The 21493-nt window shown below is 40.3% G+C and overlaps 1 protein-coding gene across 1 annotated transcript; it reads left to right on the forward strand.

The window, feature by feature from the left end:
* The first annotated feature begins 632 nt into the window (after positions 1 to 632).
* On the forward strand, positions 633 to 15761 carry LOC111147168 (protein-lysine methyltransferase METTL21E-like). Its single transcript, XM_022503062.1, has 6 exons — positions 633 to 739; positions 1416 to 1495; positions 2327 to 2350; positions 11821 to 11981; positions 12708 to 12825; positions 15358 to 15761. Exons 2-6 carry the CDS (start codon positions 1426 to 1428, stop codon positions 15759 to 15761), a joined length of 777 nt encoding a protein of 258 aa, XP_022358770.1. The 5' UTR covers positions 633 to 739; positions 1416 to 1425.
* The last annotated feature ends 5732 nt before the right edge of the window (positions 15762 to 21493 follow it).

A 21493-nucleotide genomic window follows, 5' to 3' on the forward strand; every position in this document is an offset into this window, starting at 1 on the left:
TCATCGCTGTGGAGTCCTAAATAACTCTTGGCACTGAAGTTAAAAAAGGGGTCACTTTGCAGATAGTCTTCACTCGCTTGTAGGAGTGGTTTATATTCACTTGCTGGCTCTAGGTCTATTCAGGAGACACTCGCATCGAGCGGTCCCATTCTTCAGCCCCCTCGTTGACGGGCATTCCAGCTCCTCTGCTGTGCACCCGGAGGCTGGGAAGCTGCTGCTGTCAGGATCCTAATCCCTCCTGCGAGGACTCGCTGCCAGCGTGTACACTAGTAAACTGCAGGCATGCTTCGGGGCTGACCTTTCCAGCACCCTCTGAGGTCTCTCCAGCAAAACAAAAGTTGTGAATGATACTTTTTAAGCTTCTAGAAACTCAGCTAACCCATTTAGGTATATCCGGACTTAACATTTAAAAAATGTTGACCTTAAGGTAGACAGGTATAATGAAGACTGCTTTTCTTTTTCCTTTTTGCTTTGTTCCTTTCTGTATGTCTGTCTTTTTTTTCCCCCCAATGGAAGAGGAGCTAAATTGGGAACAAAAGGCGCGTGACCACGTTTGCTGTTGTTTAGCCAGTGACCTCAGGGACCGGATGTTACTGAACTTCACGCTTTCCTCACTCTTAAGCTGCAGGGGAAAACGATTTGTCTTCTGACTTACTGAGACATACCGCAAAGAACAATGCGGTGGCTGTGAAAAGTGTTCTGGGATCCTTGGAAGAAAGGAGTGCTATATAAATTCACGGTAGTACTGTGATTATTTATAATATGAACCAAAACTGAGGTGTAAATTATCAAATCGTTTTTTCCCAATGTTGGAATAACTGCTCATTTAAACTTACTTGCATGATATGCTTTATTTGAGAGGCACAAAATACTTTAATTTCTTCAGTTTAAATGTATTTGCTGAGATGGTATGGGTTCTTTAAAGGGAAAGCTCCTCAAAAGGCCATTTGGTGGTGGGGCTATTAGACACTGGGTACTTACTAATGATGTGCTGATAGAAACAAGTGAACTTTGCATGTATTTTAGATTAATCCTATGGTTTTTCACTACACTGAACAAAATTCATTTTCTCCCAATGTTTTAACACCTCTTAAATGTGGAGATTGCTATCTGACCAGTCATTATAAAGATGATGTCTTTCTTGGTGATAGATGAGATAGTCTAGAGTGAAGTAATGTCTTTGCTTCTTCCAGTAGCTTTTAAAACTTCTGACTCTGAAGCCTTTACCTGAATTTTGATTTGTATTGGATAGCTTGTGTGTTGGGGGGGTCTATCTTAAATCATGATTTATTAATATACAAAATTTTGATAGAATTTTCTATGCTATGTTTGATGTTACTTAAGCTTTATGAGGTAAATGTAAAAGCACTTAAAACATTATTACCATTTGATATCTTAATGTATTATTTGCCTAGTTTTCAAGAAATGATCAAGAAAATATCAATATATAGCCATCGATTAGTTCATTGCTTAATGGATCCAGGAGCTGAAAAAGGTAAATTATTTTATGTTTCTTTATATAATTTGACCAATTCTAAGAAGACAGACAACTAATAGAATATAAGTGCTTACCTTCTCAGTGTTCCCTAATGTCTTAAACAGAGCTAGGACTTATCAATTGCATATTGTATCTTGGTTTGTGTTTGCTAACCTGAAAATATCTATAATGTGAAATGTCTACTGCTATACCTACGGTCCTGATGGTATGTAAGAGATTATTTTGACCAATAAATTAAACATATAGACTTGCTAAGTGTGTAGAGTTTTTTTTAATATGAAAAAGAATAGATTTTTCCCCCTGAAGTGCTATACACTACCTACATGACTGTGATTTCTAAAATATTTCTTTTTAGATAGGAAGGGAGATAAAAATAGTTTTGTGAAAAGCTACAAGTTTTTATGAATGCCTGCATTTAAGATGTTTTTAAACTATAAAAACGTTTTTAGCCTGTGTTTATGGTTCCTCTGAGGTATTAATAGAGACAAATATATAATGTAACTTGACCTTTCGGTATAAGGAGAATTTAAGTTTGAATTCTGCTCTAATTGTAGTTATTTGAAACTGACCTCCCATTTTTACATCATTTTTAATATTAAGAGTGACTTTGCATGGATTATGTAACTAGCCCCATTGTCTTGAGATAAAAAGTGTAGACACACACTGTTGATGTAGACCTGAAGAGCTAGTACTACGTTTTTGTAGAACATTTGTTGTACAAATTTAATTATCTTGGCTTCTTTCTTCTCCTCTCTCCTTTATCCACACATGGACATTTTCTAAGAAATACAGTCCTGGCTTTTTTTTTTCCCCCCCTTCCTTCTTTAGGCATACCAGGTGGCCTCTACCTAGGTAAGCATATCTTTAGGCCAAGAGAGCTGGGAGTATGCCCAGTGTTGGCAGCCTACATGTCTTCAACACAATGGTTTTACTGTAGTAAATTTACTGTAGTGATTTTTGCAAACCTAAACATTTAAAGTCATAATCACTTAGAGAATCCAGCCATTTAGATGTTTTGAATGAAGATTCAGTTTCTGTGCAGTTTATGAATAAAATTTCACCATTATCATTATCATTAGTAACAACGCTTGATTTCAACTGTGCATACAATAATTTGGCAGATTACAAAGGAAATGGAAGAAGTTCAAGGTACGGTTGAAACAACTAGTATTAAAATATTTTATAACACAAGAAAACACACCCCATAATCATCTAGATAGCCAATTAAAGCTTTAAAAATATGTTTGCAGGCAGATTAAGTGTGTGCTGTTGGGGCAGGATCAGATGGCTTTTTGTTGGAAAGACTTCCACTAACCAGAGGAACACTCAGTTCTTCAGTGCTGAAAGCTATTGACCTTACCTCTCCTAACTATTATACTTAGTATGTTGTGCTTGAAAAAGATGGGACAAACCTATAGCCCAGTTCTTCTATTTCCACCTTGGCCTGAAGGTCCAAGAATTATAGGACATCACTAAGTTACACACAGATTAAAGTTAGGACTATGATACATACCAAATAGTCCTCTGTGTATAGTTTCTAATGCTGCATTAAGAGTCTAAGCTTCTAAAACCTTATCCACATTAACTATTATGAGTATCTTGTGTTGCCCACCTCCTGGTGACAGTTACTCTCTAGCCTTTAGCCCACAGAGCAGTGTTATAAAATAGCTCCACAGGGTCTGGGGCCCTGGAGCAGGTTCCTCCAAGCCCCGGGTTCAGTGATTTCTGTGCATGACTCCCAAATCTGCCCCTGCTTACTTAATGTCCTCCTTACTATCTTGTGTCTGTTCAGAGCCGTCTAGAAGCAGATGTCCAAGTGGGATTAAATGTGCAGGAGATTTATGGGGGGGAATGTTTTTGGACGATAAAGAAAGAAGGGACAGAAATGGGCGGGGAGAGCCATCAGATCACGGTGCAAGTCTGACACGTGAGAGAGGAGAGGGAGCGAGTCACCTGCTAGCTGCGTGTCGTCTGTGAAATGGGAGGGAAGTGGCATTAGCGGGCAGCCCCAGGGGAGGCAGGGCCTCTGAGGAGCCAAAGGGACAGAGCTGGAGACGTGGCGCAGCTGTGCTCCCAGTGGTACCCTCCCTTAATCTGAACGGCACACATCTGTGGCCAGCACGTCATACCACAGAGTAACACACGTTAAAAAAAATAATTTCCCTTTGCAGATTTACACCCCTGCACAACCTATATTTTCTGTCTCAGTTTATGGCAACTACATTTCTCTGGCTGCCCAGAAATCTAGAATCATCCTAGTCCCTCTTCCTCATACCATTCATCGTTCCATCCCATGTGTTTTTACCAACTCATGTTTCCTGACCGCTCCATCCCTCTGACAGCAACGATTGCCTTCCTTCAGATCTTTATTATCTCTTCTTGTGCCTGTTGTAAGTACCTCCTACCTACCTGGCTGCCCCCGCTCGGGGTCAGCACCCTTTCTTTATCCTCTCTTTGTCTTCCTCTGTAGCTGCATGATCTTTTCTAAAATTCAAATGCTGTCACATTCGCCTTCTGCCTAAAATTCTTCTGTGCCTCATTATCTAATAGGACAAACTCAAGACTTTTTAGCATGACATAAGTATTTTACCTCATGCTACAACCCCCACTTATCCTACATTTTAGTTCTCAGAGTTTCCCAGACTGGAAAACTGGTCAAGAGTCTTGTTGCCAATGGGCTTTTGCACGTGCTGTTTTCTCTGCACGAAGTGTCCTGTCCTCTCGTTTGACTTGCAGACTCACCATCGTCAGGGCTCACATGATTCTTTCCTGAGCTCTCCAAGATGTGGAGCTTTCTCTTTCTTCTTCTGAGTCTATCTCATTGCTATCTATCTATGTTGCTCTATCTTTATATTCATAGTGCCCAGATACTGAATAAAATGAGTGAATAAATGAATTAGCTGTAACTGAGGCCTGTTGGCTAGACTTGCAATTTGTTCATTGATAATGATCTCACGTTTCTGGTTCCCAGTCAATTGGCTCTTCTCAGAATCTAGTATAACGTATTATTTAGGGATATCAGATGAAAATCTTCCTCAAGCATCTTTATACATCTTTACAGAGTTGGGTTATGAAGAAGAAACTTTGAGTAGTTCTGTTGCTGTTTAAGGGACATATCAAACTATAGTCTGAGGCAATAATTTTAATGTGATAGTTGATGGACTACACGATGTCTAATTACTAATGTGAGACTCACTCATCAACACATGGTGTGTGTTTAAAAAGTAACCTAAACAACTACCTACAAAGACTAATACATTTTCCACATACTGAATAAATTCACTCTTAAATATCAGTCTGCCTTAAAAGTCTTCAGAACACAAGTTTGAATGTCAAGCTTGCATGTCGATTGTTGCCCTGGAGGGGAGGTCTTACCACTACTTCACAGGCTCAGAAATTCATACTTGGCTTCTAGACCCAGTGCTGCTGCCTTAGTTCAGCTCTGGCATCTTTTGCCTGGACTATTGCAATAGTCTTCCAAGAGCTTCTAACGTAGCCTTTAGCTGCTGCTACCAGAGGTGAGCGCCTCAATGACAAATTTGCTCACGTCAATTCCTGCCCAAACTCCTCACCTTGGAGAACAAAGGTCAACATTTGCTCTGTTTGTTCCCACAAGTGCAATCCCAATCTGCTTCCTTAGGCTTATTTTCTACAACACCCCAACAGGTACCTTGTACACCAGCTCCGTGGGCTTTTTTTTTTTTTTTAAGGTTTTATTTATTTATTTGACAGATGGAGATCACAAGTAGGCAGAGGGGCAGGCAGAGAGAGAGGGGGAAGCAGGCTCCCCGCTGAGCAGAAAGCCCGATGCGGGGCTTGATTCCAGGACCTTGGGATCATGACCTGAGCCGAAGGCAGAGGCCTAACCCACTGAGCCACCCAGGCGCCTCCATGGGCTTTTTGACCACTCCCCTGGCCCGTCTCCCCATGGGCAGACAGTTCATCTCCCTTCTCCGCCTGGCAACCTCCCTCTACCTTCCACATACTCAAATATCTCCTCTTTAAGAATGCTTCTCCTGATTCACCAACCAGTGGTGCTTCCCAAAGCACTTTAGAAATACTTCTCTTATTATGTTTATCGTGCTTCTTTCACAGTTATTTAGGTGTCTGTCCCCACAACAATCCCAGCAGCAGACTTTGAGTACAACTCATTTTTTTTTTCTTTCCTATTTGCATCCTGAGCAGTCCAATAAAAGATGAATTGTCTTTCTTCTGTAAATGTAACATCATCTGACCCACTTGATCAAAGAGACAACCTCTGTATATTCTTGAAACTAAGAAGACCTCCAGACAAAAAGTATTTGTGAACTCTTTTCAGAAATTAGTTTTAACATCAGGCCCAAGGCCTTGACATTGCTGAGGCATTCAGAATTCTATCTTTCAGGGCGCCTGGGTGGCTCAGTTGGTTAAAGCCTCTGCCCTCGGCTCAGGTCATGGTCCCAGGGTCCTGGGATCGAGGCCCGCATCGGGCTCTCTGCTCAGCAGGGAGCCTGCTTCCCCCTCTCTCTCTGACTGCCTCTCTGCCTACTTGTGATCTCTCTCTCTGTCAAATAAATAAATAAAATCTTAAAAAAAAAAAAAAGAATTCTATCTTTCAGGTTAGCCTGTGATCACTTACTAATCAGAAAATACCTTTAACATCTGTTTTTTTTTTAATCTCTAGCTATTTCTAAGAAGCACATGACATTCATCTTTGAATAGAAGATTCAGTTGAATGACAAGTCTCTTTCATTTAGTAGAGGGGATTTTACTTTAAATTTTGCTGACAGGTTTTCATGACAGCCCTCAAATGGAAGCTTAAATTCACCTGTCATAGCTATTAAAGACATTTTTCTTTTCAGTGTATTTCTGTGATCTGACCCTTTCATTTATTATTGTTGTTATTGACCTTAAAGTATAGAAGAGAAGAATCTAGAGAGTGCTTCTGTTTTGGAAGGCTTGTGGCAATCTAGCCTCTGAAGTGAATTCACTGTGAGATTTTCATCCTAAGAAAAGCATCATCATAACATACCAGAATCCTGCTAATTTTCCCTTCATGCTTGAAATTGTTAATTCTCAGGAGAACAAGAACACCTGGTAGATTTTATTCACTATCAGCAAAGATTAGTAGCAGGAAAATGGTGTTAAATCTTTTTTGTATCAAAGAACATTAAAATAAGATGAGCTCAAAACAGCAACATAATTGTAATATTGTCTTGGTTATGTTTTATTTACAGTTTGTTTTGAAATTTATGTTTTAATATCAAACTCATTAATAAAATAATGCTCTAAGATTATAGTAGATAGCTTTTATCTAAAGATACAGATATCAGCTTTTGGCTTTTCATATAAGAAAGTCAAGATTCAACATTTTGTGTGAAATTACTCAGCTTTAGTTACTTGTCTCAGGGCCTAAGTGTTAGGTAACAAGGACAGAATATGTGTGTGGAAAAAATATTCTTCAGAAATGCAAATTAGAATTCCATTGTATGATAATGCTATTAATTTTTGGAGGAAATTGCTCTTCAAATCTTAATGAAAGGTCAAAGAATATCTACTCATTCATTAATCTTCTCAAGATTCAATCACATATTCATTAAATAATTAAGCATGTATTTTAAGAAACATATTCTTTGAATAATATTTGGGGACTAGATTTCTCCTTTTTATTACGAAGCTCACGTAAGGACCTATGGTGCATCTTACAGATTCGTTTCAGAGGCGCTTGTAGAATATTGCTAAAACTTAATATTAAACACATCTTTTGACATAACTAAATGACTACTGTTAAAATTGTTAAATAACCAACAATGTAAATAACTAACTACTGTTAAAACTGTTACCTCAAAATCTTTAAATCAAAGTTAATGGTGAAAAACAGCAAAGTTTTAAGATAGAAATAACTGCACATGTGTATTTGCTTTTAAAATCCTACATGTTATATCTAGACAAATTATTTTAAGCAGCCAAGTTTGGTACATTTTGGTTTCCTGTTATAAATTATGCTATCTTTTTATCAGACTGACTTCTTCAGGAATGCCTGTAGTGTTTATATAGTATTTAAATGCAAAAGAAAATATTAATATGAAACATTATCAATTAAATTTTATTCAACCTGATAATATTTTCTGTACAATACATAGTCATCTTAGGTGTATAATTAATTTTGAATGACCACATATGGATGGATAGAGTTTTGCTCTTTTAAGTGTATCTGCAATTAATAGTGGCTATTGTTGTTTCATTAAATCTCTTCAAAGATCCTTTATTGGGAGGATAGGATAAGTAATTTTTGATTATAATAATATATTCACACATATGTTTTAAAATCTTACTTCCTTATAAAGGTAAAGATGTGGCCATCCTAAAAAAATCTGGCTGGTTTTGTTTCTTTAGAGTAAAAAAACCCCAGGAATCATTTGTTATTATACGGTTGTTAGGACCATAGCACTAATCTGGTCCACTAACCTTTAGAAGAAACTGCAAAGTCAGAGACGTCAGACTGTAACTGTAAATATTCACTGGCAAAGTTTTTATATCAAAGATTGGAACTTTAGGAGATGCTCCTGGGATTTAGTGTACTCTAACATCTATTAATCCCTGATACCTTGGGTGGCTTGTCAAAAAGTGCTCCACTTACCAAGAGTATGCAAGGAGGCCCAAGAGGGCACATTCAGCGAAAGGTCAAGGAAGCAATTACTGTTTCCTGCTTTTCCCTTAAGAACTTCCACAGCAAATGCTGCCCCCCTCCCCCACCCCATCTTAGCAAGGCCTGTGAATAGAATGAAATGAAAATTCACCTTCCAGTAAGACACATTACCAATATTATTTGGTTCTTAGAGCTCTTCTTGCATGTGAATGGATGCCATGTGAAGAAGTACAGTGACATAGGTTTGAAGAGGGGCTCTTGCTGAAGATGATCAGTTTTTCATCTCTTTGTTTTCCTGTATCTCTGCCAAGAGTCAGTGTTTGTGCTGGTGGTGGAGCGGGTGTACACTGGCCCCTTCCTATGGCATGAAGTCAAGTTAGAGTTTTTTTGAGGAGTACCTGGTTCTGTGTGGATCCTTAGAAGGATGCTACAGAAGGATCACAGAATTTAGGACAGGAAATATATTTTTTTTAAGATTGTTTATTTATTTATTTGACAGAGAGAGAGAGAGGGAGCACAAGCCGAGGGAGAAGCAGGCTTCCCAATGAGCAAGGAGCCCGATGTGCGCCTCGATCTCAGGACCCTGGGATCGTGACCTGAGCCGAAGGCAGACGCTTAACAACTAAGCCATCCAGGCGCCCAGGACAGGAAATCTTGTTGACAGGAAGTGCCCCCCGGGACTGTGGCCTCTGAGTGTCAAACTTGATCTACCTCCATCTAGCCATTCTGCTCCCTGAATACTGGGGAATGATGTTATTGGAGCTCCTAGGACAGAGTTGGAAATCACATCTCTTAGGACTTAAGGACTTAAGACTGTCACTTCTACTTATTCTTACCTCAATGCTGTGGAAAAATTTGAAAGTCTCTTGAGGCTTTCCCATGCTCTTGAGTCCAGAATTTTTAAGACTGGAACCGGAGGGGCTCCTGGGTAGCTCAGTGGGTTAAGTCTCTGCTTTTGGCTCTGGTCATAGTCTCAGGGTCCTGGGATCAAGTCCTGCATCGGGCTCTCTGCTCTGCAGGGAGTCTGCTTCCCCTCTTTCTCTGCCTGCCTCTCTGCCTACTTGTGATCTCTCTCTCTGTCAAATAAATAAATAAAATCTTAAAAAAAAAAGACTGGCACTGGAGAAATATACATATATTTATATATAAATATAATATATAGAGAATATATATTATATATATATATTTTCCCTCCTACGTTTTCCTCTATCCTAAAATTTTGGAACATGTTTTAAAAATGAAAATTTGGTCACCTTGGAGCTTACTGTTAGGAGTAATAGACAAAAAAAAATCAGTGGTGTCAGATTTTGGCTTAGTATTGAGAAGAATTTTCAATAATCATTTTCTAAATGTAACTTGTGAAATAACATATTTATCCTCATTGGAAATATCCAAAGAGGCTGACCAAGCTGGATATGTAGTTTACACCCAGCATGAACCCAGGGGCAAGGGTAGACTAGAAGGTATCTAAAGGGTTTTCCATCTTGACATTCTAGGATTCTCTGACATTTTATTTTTGAGTGGTGCATCTATTTTAAAACTTTGAATAATTGCAATATTGGAAACTGAAAGTTTTTGATTTTTGAGATTTGGGAAATAAGTTTTCTAGGAGGAGCTTTTCTTCCATGAAGACCAGAATGAGAAATTTTTGTATTGCTCCCAAATTTCTTGGAAATACTTGTATTTGTTATTTGTTTATTTACTTGCTTATTTTTGGATCTCAGGACTGAGGTGTGATTTAATCATCCCCATCAGGTCATGATGCACTCCCATCAGGCAAGACTCTACTGTTGTATGTATATCTGTCTGTATGTTCCTTCCTTCCTCCCTCTTCTTCCTTTCCTCCTTCCTTCCCCTCCCCTCCCTTGCCCTTCCCTACATCCTCTTTTAAGTATTGAGAACTATGCTGAAGAGAACTAGGCCTGGATTTAGTGCCAGGGTCGGGGAAGTGGCCATCAGGACTCTAGCCAGACTCAGAGAACAGAAACAAGACTTGAAGTCAGTGGGCTTTAAGGATTGGTATAAGAAGTACATAGCTTCTCTATTAATGCAAATCATAGATCAAAGGTTAAACTTAAGACACATTTCCTTCTTGAAGCCTTTCCTTATTGACCTTCACACCGTGCATTCCCCCTTCTTTATTTAACTCTAGAATTTTCTTTTATTCTAGAGGCATAATCGACTAGTAAGAATTGTTTATATTTAAGATGCATGAATTATGTTTTGATATATATAGATAGCTGTATAGATACATAGAAATGAACATGGCAATCAAGCTAATTGACATTATCCATCACTTCACAGAGTTACTGTTTTCTTATTTTTGGGATGAGAACAGTTAAGATTTATTCTCTTAGCAAATTTCAAGTATACATTATTATTAACTATAATCACCATGCTATGGATTGGATCTCCAGAACTTATTAATCTCACGTAAATGAAATCTTGCCCCCTTTGACCAATATTTCTCCATTTCCTCCACCCTTGCCCCTGGCAACCACCATTCTACTCTCTGCTTCTATGAATAAGTATAGAATTTTCAATCTGGTGCCTCACAATTCAGTCTTTTTGTTTGTATGGTGATCTTGTTATATTATTTAGTTTCATGACCAAGATATACTAAATTATAATAATGATAATGATTTACTGAGCTCCATGTAATAGCCAAGGTGCTAAGCACATTACATACAGCATCTTGTTTAAATCTTCCAGCACTATTTGGTGGAATTTCTTCTATCTTCCACATTTTACAAAGGAGTTAACAGAGACTTCGAGAAAGATGTGTATCTTGCTCCATAACTAGTTTGTAATTCTTAGAGACAACTAGTTTTTTAAAATTGCATTCTAGCTTTTTAGGGGTAGAGAAGAGGTTTTGGAACAATCAAAAAAGAACTCACATTTTGGCTCCTTCATTTATAAGTTACATGAGCTTGGTCAAATTAATAAGGCTCTCTGAATCTTAGTTTTTGTTACCTATAAAAGTGCAAATAATAATGCCTACCTCACAAAACTGTTAAAAAATTACATGAAATAAAATGAAATTACATATTGAATTGAATATGTAATAATGAAATATCATATACAATATATTTAACATGGTCTAGTGTGTTAACTATATACTCAGTAATTGACAATTTTGCTTATGAACTTGACTTGATGTCACAGATATTAAGATGCCATGAGTTGCCCCAAAGTAATAGTATAAAAAAAAGTAATAATAAAATAATACAAAGGTATCATGTTGGATGGTATTAAATATCTTTAGCCTGGGTAAAGGTGGGTCATAAAGGGTTTACTGCAATACATTATTGACATAGCAGCTTACACTATGTAGTCAATGTGAACAGTCAAGATCTAATGTTCCATCATCAATCTTCCTCTTGTTCTAGATGAAGAGATTGGTAGCCCTTGAAATATGTTGCTTTTTTAAAAGGTATACCAGTTATAATTTGTTTCACGTGGCTTTGCATTAATGGAAATCACTTTGGTGAAAATCAGAAAGCTGTGGGTTTTAGCTTGGAAGAAATGATGCTTATAGTATGAGTTATTCTAAAATAGTTTACCTTACTCTTACTCTGCACCTAAAGTCAACGATGTAACTTAGAATGAGTAGAAATGCTACATTTCCATCAGGTTCTTTTTTCCGGTTCTTACCAACACAACCACAACCATTGACCTTTTCTTTTCCTTTCAGTGAAGAGAGATGATGACAAGAAGGTGGTTGCAGAGATCATGGCAAGATGTTTTGTTCCAAGCCTAATAACAACCACCCCCTGGGAGGAATTTCATTTTGTCGGTCACAAGATTCGGATTACCGAAGCCATGGATTGTTACGGTGCTGTTGTTTGGCCATCGGTATAATTTCACACAAAAATCTTCTATATTTCAATAGTTTTCCAGTCAGTTTTGTTCCTTGTTGTGTACCATTTAGAAGGAAGAAATAGGTCCCATGGTTCTATTTTGTGAACTCAAATAATGCTAAAACTTGTAAGTCACAAAATTGGGAAAATGCTTCCACCAATTAATCCTATTTTTGACTTGTAGGGCTAATAGAGATTACTGTTTAAATCTCCAGTGTTTTGTGACTATGGGAGTTTAGAATAGCAAACATTTTTATTTCCCATTCAACTGGTTCCATTTGAGTTAAATAATTGTAATGAAATCTATCACTCAACATGCAGAATGTTCTACAAGGCCACCAATCCTTTACCAGTTGTCCCGAAGGGTGCAGAGCCCCCCTTTCCTCCACTGTCTGCCCCAATCCCACACACTTCTTTTAAATGACTAATATTAGAAGTTGCTTTCTTTAAAGACAATCAAACTTAAGCAACTGAGTTCCATAATTTCTGTTTTCTTATCTCCCCACAATCCCCAAGGACTTTTTCTAGTCTAAATGTTGAACCTGTTGGAGGATGTGCTTCTGTTGATAATTTTCTATAGTGGTGTGTACATATTCATGCATATATTCACATGTGTACACATGTCATAACATTAGTGTATATGATTTATCTAATAGACTTTAATTTTAGTTTCTGATATTACTTGCAAAGCACTACTCTTTTCTTTTTAAAACTTTCATAGGCCCTTGTTCTATGCTATTTTCTGGAAACAAATGCAAAGCACTATAATATGGTTGACAAAAATGTGATTGAAATTGGAGCTGGAACAGGGCTAGTCTCCATCGTGGCAAGTTTACTTGGTAAGTAAGTATTTTTGATTGAATCGGGTCAGAGAATTCAATGCTCAGATGTCATTAGCTGCTTTTACTCTCCAGTTTACTCTGACCTAGGCCTATTTTTAACTCCTTAATTGTTTGAATGGGCTTCATCAGAAACACTACAAGTTTTGGTTTTTTTAATTTAAGATCATTTATTTGACACACACACACACACACACAGAGAGAGAGAGAGAGAGAGAGAGATCACAAGTAGGCAGAAAGGGAAGCAGAGGGGGGGGCGGAAGCAGGCTCCCCACTGAGCAGAGAGCCCCATGGCTCTCTCCCAGGGACCTGGGATCTCCCAGGGATCTCTTTTTCAGGACCCTGAGATCATGACCTGAGCTGAAGGCAGAGGCTTAACCCACTGAGCCAGCCGGGCGCCCCTTTATATTATTTTTAAAAAGGATTTTACTTATTTACTTGAAAGAGTGAGAGAGCGAGCCAGCACAAGCAGGGGGAGCAGCAGGCAGAGGCAGAGGGAGAGGGAGAAGCAGACTCCCCGCTGAGTGGGGAGCCTGATGTGGGGCTCGATCCCAAAACCTTGAGATCATGACCTGAGCAAAAGGCAGACACTTAATCACCTGAGCCACCCAGGTTCCCTTTGCATTTCTTTCTCAGTTCATCTCCATTCTTCTTTGGGGACCCCCTTCTTTTCTCACCAGCATTTCTTTTTCTCATGACACATGTGACAGTCTCCACGCATGCCTGAGCCTGCTTCACTTTGGTCTCACTCTGTTGTTGTTACCTGTTTCATTGCCTTAATTTAGCTGCCTTCTCTGACGTGTGCTGCCCAAATATGTCTTGATTCCCTTGGTCTTTAGAATTGCACACCTGCCACTCTAAAATCTTGAGAGGAAATGAAGATTTATCAATTTACAACTTTCTAAACACTGGGGAAATATGGGACTCTTGAAGTCCTCCCCCATTTTTTTTTTTTTTAAATTGCTCCTTCTGATATTGCTTCCTAAAGTCACCATTCCATTTGGTATGGGTAGTTGGTGGCACCACTGGATTTATATCCGAAGGCTTCCTGATCAGGAGCACATTTGTGCTTTGGGAAGTCAATTGTTTCACTAAAAAGAATTGATCCTTTTAGGCTGCTTATATAACTTGATACAAATAATAAAAGATGGAGGCTGTTTAGTTAGTGTTCTACGACTGGTGGTGTTTACCTCTCTAGACACAAAGAACTTAAAAGTCAGGTAATTTATATTCACTGTGGACAGAAGGAATCTTCCTTATCTTGGGATTTTTAAAAGGATTTATTGAAAATGACAAACCCACCCACACTAGAATATGCCCTCCCACTTTAATATTTCCCACAAAATACAATCACAACGACCAGAGGAACTTGTCATCATGACAATGGAATGAATGGGTTCTTAACTGGTCTGGGCTGCACTAGACTTCTCCCAGTTCTGCTTTCCTGTTTCTTACCCCAGTCTATTTTTTTTTTTAAGATTTTATTTATTTATTTGACACAGAGAGAGAGAGAGAGAGATCACAAGTAGGCAGAGAGGCAGGCAGAGAGAGAGGGGGAAGCAGGCTCCCTACTGAGTAGAGAGCCCGATGCAGGGCTCGATCCCAGGACCCTGAGATCATGACCTGAGCCGAAGGCAGAGGCTTAACCCATTGAGCCACCTAGGCACCCCTACCGCAGTCTATTCTTGCCTGATGACATGGAATTGCCAATCCTAGATTTATTTATACAGTATTTTCAGGCTCTGCCACAGCTCATAGTTTACTTTAAGGGCCAAATTTTATTGATTATTGGTTTCTACAACTTTGCCTCTTCCGATTTCTTCCTTCTACTATTCACTTTTAATTCAGAGATGGTTCATATCTTCTCCATCCGAGTAGTCTTTCTTGCATCTGTGGTCTTTGGCTGTAGGAACACTATGCTCACATGGTGGCTAGGTTTTAAACATTTTTTTGGTGGGAATATTCATACTTGTAAGGGGGTCAAGCTGAAAACTTGGACATAAATATGGACGTCACGACACTTCCAATGTGATTCTGTTGAAAAGCCCTCTTTCCATGCCGTGCACCTCCTGTTCAACCACAGGATGCCCCGCGCAGTCTACACTCCCTTGGCCTCGTGTGACTCGGGCTCAGAATTCTTTTAGTGAAGAACAGGTGCGTCTTTCAACAGTGACTTCTGATTGCTTCACAGAAGGTTCCCAATTTTTCTCTTTCTCTAGCATATTTTTCTGTTAGCAGGTAGTAGATAAGTAGCAAATAGCCATGGCAACAGTAATTGAACAAACAGAAAACCCAGGAGAACAGAAAAATGCAAGGGAGTTAAGAAGTGCTATGGGAATCTCAAATTTTTTTAAGGGGAGGCATAAAGCTGCCTTAGCATCTGTTTTGAAGGGATTTCCCTCCTGTGTGGACTGACCAGTCTTTCCTTGGGGTTAGCCATTGTGCAGAATTGCAGATGCATGCTGGTTTGAAACCTGATTGCTTTACCTTATCCCTCAAGGGTTACTTTTCCTACTGTTCTTTGTTTCATAGGTGCACACGTGACTGCCACAGATTTACCTGAATTACTTGGAAACCTGCAATATAATATTTCCCGAAACACCAAAATGAAATGTAAGCATTTGCCTCAGGTTAAAGAACTCTCCTGGGGTGTAGCTTTAGATGAGAACTTCCCCAGGTCTTCCAACAATTTCGACTATATCCTGGCAGCTGACGTTGTCTACGCCCACCCTTTCCTGGAGGAACTCCTCATTACCTTTGACCATCTGTGCAAAGAATCTACCATCATCCTCTGGGCCATGAAGTTCAGGCTGGAGAAAGAAAATAAATTTGTAGATAGATTTAAGGAGTTGTTTGATCTGGAGGAGATTTCCAGTTTCCCTAGCCTGAATATCACGTTGTATAAAGCTATGAAGAAAAGTCGGAGGAGTGCGTGATACCCTCAAAGGAGGGCTTTGAAAGCAAAGGTGGTTTCTAGTAGAGTGTTCCTTTAAAGAAGATCCTGGATGATCTGATGTAGCACTGCCTTTCCCAAGTACCCCCTCCCACCCCCAAACTTGCCTCACCCCAGACAGGGAGTTTCCCAGATACGGCACCTGGTTCTGGAGGGCGGCCCAGTCATACCGTGTAGTGATTGATTAGGACAGGGCCTGCTTTCCTTATCCTTCTATAGCACCATTTATTATTATTGTTATCATTTTAATAAATGGTACTATTATTTTTAATGTATAACTATAGGATAATTTTTAATATCTCTAAAATGAACATTCTTACTGTTTTATTTTTTTTTTAAAGATTTTATTTATTTATTTGACAGACAGAGATCACAAGTAGGCAGAGAGGCAGGCAGAGAGAGAGAGGTGGAGGCAGGCTCCCTGCGGCGCAGAGAGCCCGATGTGGGGCTCGATCCCAGGACCCTGAGACCATGACCTGAGCTGAAGGCAGAAGCTTAACCCACTGAGCCACCCAGGCGCCCCCATTCTTACTGTTTTAAATGTAAGCTTCTCTGGTTCTCTCTTTAGGAATAAAGAAAGAGCTTATAATGGGATCTGCAAGTAAATCTGAAAAGGCAGATGCATAATGTGATGGCAAACGTGAGATTACATTTTGTGTTATTCATCAGTGCCAGTTTTTAGGTGGTCTGTTGTCTCTGCTTGGTGGGGCAGGCCTTGAGCGCAACCTCTGAAATCAATCGCGCTTGTGGATTTGAGGTTATGGGCAAGGACATTTCACTCTAGTAAATGAAAAATGAACGGAAGCAAATGTAAACACAGTTGAGAGTTTGGAGGAGTTATTGTTTTCTTTTTAAGCCAAGTACAGTTATGTTGTATAACAGAAACAGAGATAAATATAAAAACTTTGGGTTGAAAATACACATGAAAAGATTCAGTCCTCTAATCTCTAATAACCAGACATAGGACTGGTTTTAAAGTTGAAAGCTTTTGTGATGCACATATATAGACTGAGATATCTGAAATCGTGTGTGATTTTCTTCACATGGACCTTAGAGATTAGAACAAAGACCGAAGTAATTAAGTCAGTGCAAGGAGGGTAAAAAACAAGGATTGCGTCCCAGTGGTTCAGGCTCCGTCGGTAGGTGGCTACTCCTGGAGTGTTCTTAGGCTGTCACAGGGCCCTGGGGCGGTGCTTATTCTCCTAAACCCAGCCCTGTGCTTTGCTGGAGGTTCTCAGGGGTCCAGCACAAATGACAGAATGACTGCACAGGTCCTGGGGTGTAAGGACGGTGCAGAGGTACGCCCAGCAGGTTTCGGGTTGTGCGGGCCCTCGGGCTGCCTTCCAGTGACTCCTGCATTTACGGGCTCTCTCCCGGTTTTCACCGCCCGTTGCTACAGGAAGGCATGTGATCCTACGACCTTTCTAAGAAGCTGAGGGAACATCCTTACCCCTACTTCACAACCAGCGCTGCTGGGGCTGAGGGGGTGGTGGCTTGTCCCGGGCCGTGGCCGCACAGGGCTTATCTAAGCCTGGGGCCTGTGTTCTTACCACCGCACTGCTTTTAGGCTTTTAAAGCAGCGGTTCTCAAGCTCTTTTGTAAATGAGTGAAGTCCTCTCTTCAAGAAGGGATCAATACCCACAAAGGAAAGCAAGTACATCAGGAGAAGTGCGAATTGCGCTTCGTTACGCTTTCCCTCTTGTTTCTGGCTTTAACTGGGTGGTCAGGGCAGACGCGTTTGGAAGGTGACATGTAAGCAGAGTGGGAAGGAGATGAGGGGAGAAGCAGTGTGTATATCTAGGGAAGCGGGAAGCGTGTTCCACGCAAAGGGGCAGCCGTGCCCCAGGAGCAGGCCAGTCGTCTAGCAGAAACAGCGAAGGCCAGTGTGTCTTGGAGCGGGGTGAGCAGGGGCCACTGGTTCGTCTCAAAGGGGGCCAGGTCACATCTAATCTTTATTGCTATCCGGCTTCTTCAGAAGCAGACTCAGGTGGAATGTGGTTTGCCGGTCGTTTATCAGGGAGGGAGTGCCTCTAGGATGGAGACCTGTGGGGAGGAGGGGGACAGAGGCAGAGGTCGAGCTGCAGTGCAGGTCCAACCACACGGGGCCCTGAACTGAGAGTGGCCTTTCTGAGTGGTCCTGTGTTGGGGTAAGCCTTCTGGCCTTGATGACCCATGTCACTCCGTCCCTGGATATGGGCTGCCCCGGGAAGGCTCTGTGACCTCGCATGAGGTGACTCTTCAGCGGAGGGTGTCTTGCCGCAGCCCGGTACTAAGTTTTTCTGAAGGGGCTCTGGGCAGAGCATCACAGTGTGCACCACTGCCCCTAGGGCTATTGAAAGAACTTTGGCTTTTGCTCCGGCGAAGGGGAGAATCACCGGATGATTTGAAGTCGAGTGAAACAGTATCGCTCTGCGTGAGGATCTCTCTGGCTGCTGCTTTGAGAATAGTTACAGAGGGCCAAAGGGACCAGTTAGCTGTCCAGGTAGGTGAGGAGGAGCCTGCAGCAGGGAATGGGCGCTAGAGGTGGTGAGAAGTCGTCCTTTCTGCACGCTTGGAAGCTAGAGCCAGCAGACCTTCCCGCCATATTGAGGAGTCAAGCCTGACTCTAAATTTGTGTTTGATCCCAGCTGCGGATGTCAAGTTAGAGTCATCGGTGTAGAGAGGGTTTGTAAAGCTCATCGGGGGAGCAAGAGGAACAAGAATAAGACGAGGATGGAGCCCCCAGGCTGGCCAGCATTAAGATCAGACGTGTGTATTTGAGACTTGTTTTTGAGGTTCTGCCCCTCACCCACAAGTTATGTTACTATCTGTTGACTTTTGTAAGATTTGAATTTACTACCACAACGGTTTTTGAACTGGTCGGTAGAGTTCTAAATTTCCCTACAGCTGACTCGGGGTTTTCTGGGGGTGTTTTAAGGGTAACGAGTGAATACGGTGGCTCCTCTGCTAAATGTTTGAATATCACTACTAAGCTATTTTTAGGTAGAATAGATAAAGTATCCTTCTTTTCAAAGAATGTGTTAGAACCAAACCAGCCATATGGTTCCTCCTTCTCTAGGTGTCAATCTGTCAAACACAAGGGTTTCCACAGCCATTGTTTTATTCTGTTTATAGCCTTCACTTGCAGATTTTGACACCCACCCCCACACACTGTGTGCACATCTACGTTTATCTTTTTGCTGTAGGTTTGCCACATTTGTCTAGATTCAATTTCATAATAATTTAATTTCAAAAGATGTAATTTGAGTAGGCTTTTTTTTTTTTAATGGCTAGTTGATGCGTTAACTTTAGTGCAAGGGCGTTTACTATGAAATTTGCTTTTACTCTACTTTTCTCTCTGTGTGTAGTGTGTGTGTTCTTTTTTTGACAAGTTAAACTATGCTACTGAGAACCTGTCCCAACTCTTGTAGTAACTTCCCAGATTTCTAATAGACTAAGCACACCGATTGTCAAGGGTTTTTGTTTGTTTGTTTGTTTTTTAAAGATTTTATTTATTTATTTGAGAGAGAGAGTGACAGAGAGCATGAGAGGGGAGAAGGTCAGAGGGAGAAGCAGACTCCCTGCAGAGCTGGGAGCCCGATATGGGACTCCATCCCAGGACTACGGGATCACAGCCTGAGCCCGCAGGCAGTCACTTAACAGACTGAGCCACCCAGGCGCCCTGTCAAGGTTTTAATAGAGGTTATCACAGAATAGTTTTTGCTTCAAGGTAGACATACCAACTTGCCAGTGATACTTTTAAAGTGTCCATGTTATAGACATGTAACCATGAAAGTTGTGCCCCAGGCTGTATCAGTCGCCTCTAGGAAACTCAATACTGTATTAAGATCTTCTATCCTAGAATTTACTAATATATCCTATTTCACTTGTGCCAATTTCTGTCAACCAGAATTTTTCAAAAATTGGTTTTTATTCCATATTTACATTCTGTTTCTTTCTTGGGTAAAGAATTGTGACACTGGGTAACTTCCTATCAGATTTGGAGCCAGTAGTATAAATCCACTGTTGTGGAAGAAAAAAGAGAGGAAACATGACAGAATGTTCTTTTATTTATTTATTTTTTTTGAATCTTCTTTTATTTTTTGAAGAGCATGGTGTTCTCTGTAAATGCCTGGTGTTTAGAGACAGAGACCATCTCCCACTTGTTTTAAACAGTGCTGTTGTTATGCGGACAGATATATAATTTCTGAATATCCTTTGGAGCTAAAATATGTCCACTGGGTAGGACTTTCATACAAGAAAAGATTTACACATATGAATTTTGAAGGCAAACTGGGAACCTTGGAGTCTAGAAATAAAAAGTATTTGATCTACATAAGGATTCTTATTGAGAAGCTTAGAAGGAAATTAATGTATTGTGCCTCCTCTTTCAACTCCATTTTAACTTGGTTTTCAATGAAGTCTGCATGTAGAGGAAAAAAGTTGTCAAATATGTGCATTTCTTTCTCCACTGAAGTGTAAGGCAATAATAAGAAACAAATTTGGGTCTGGAACAGACAAATAATTTCACAAAGTGTAGGGGATCGGGGCAAAGTAAATTTAAAAACCATGGACATTTGTGAGTATGTTTGTGTATCTAGTTCTTTAGGTTTTCTTTATGGAGCCTAGAGATAGTTCACAAATGATTTCTACAACCAGGTTTTTCATATTTTTGAGTTTGTGATGTGACATTCAGTCTAGAATATTTACCCGCAAGCCCAGTTTCAATGTCTCCTCTTCTTCCAAGTTCCACACGAGGTCAAAGACAGTGTCCCGTATTCTTATGGGGCTGTATTAATGGGGCAGTTGTGTCCTCAGTGGCTTTAGCTCGTATCAGTTAATTCCTATTAATTCCTTTATGAAGAGGGCGCAGGCTGGACACTGGTGTGTCCTTGGCTCACGTATGGCTGTGTAATGCTTAGATTGCTGGGCATACACCGCTGGGTGTCTATTCTACCCAACTAACCTTTGGCCTCTGTCTTGAACAGTGCTTTGATTGGCACAGCTCAGAGAGGCAGGACATTGTTTCTCCTCAGTTCTCCTAGTTTCCTTGATTTGAAGGCAGTTGTCTTGCCCTGAAATCCAATCAAGTTTTAGAATTGTACTTGAACATCTAGGAATTCAAAAGCATCATTAAAAATGAAAACAGATGTCCAGGTCAGTTTTATGATAAATGACATTAATAGAAAAAAAAAAATAGATGAATACGGTATATCTGCTGTTAACACGTTATCATACCAAAAAATATTGTTTGGTGTCCCAAACAAAAGCACAGCCAAATAAAATTTAAACAGTCTCTTAAAAAATGTTTTTTTTTTTTAAAATTTATTTGTCAGAGAGAGAGAGGGAGAGAGAGTGAGCACAGGCAGACAGAATGGCAGGCAGAGGCAGAGGGAGAAGCAGGCTCCCCACCGAGCAAGGAGCCCAATGTGGGACTCGATCCCAGGATGCCGGGACCACGACCCGAGCCGAAGGCAGCTGCCCAGCCAACTGAGCCACCCAGGTGTCCCTTAAAAAATGTTTTAATAGTCAGATGTTATTTTGTCATGCCACAAATACAGGACACAAGGCTTCTGAAAATTATTTATTTGGTAAATGCTAGATTTGTAGTTTAGGATTTGAGAATTTTCATATTTTCATTGTCCATAATTTTAATTTATGAGTAGCCCCTTACCTTCACTGGATTTGTGTGTGTGTGTGTGTGTGTGTGTGTGTGTGTGTGTGTGTGTGTGTGTG

The sequence above is a fragment of the Enhydra lutris genome, unplaced genomic scaffold, assembly GCF_002288905.1.
Source record: "Enhydra lutris kenyoni isolate GAN:26980312 unplaced genomic scaffold, ASM228890v2 scaffoldscaffold15, whole genome shotgun sequence".
NCBI classification, from domain to species: Eukaryota; Metazoa; Chordata; class Mammalia; order Carnivora; family Mustelidae; genus Enhydra; species Enhydra lutris.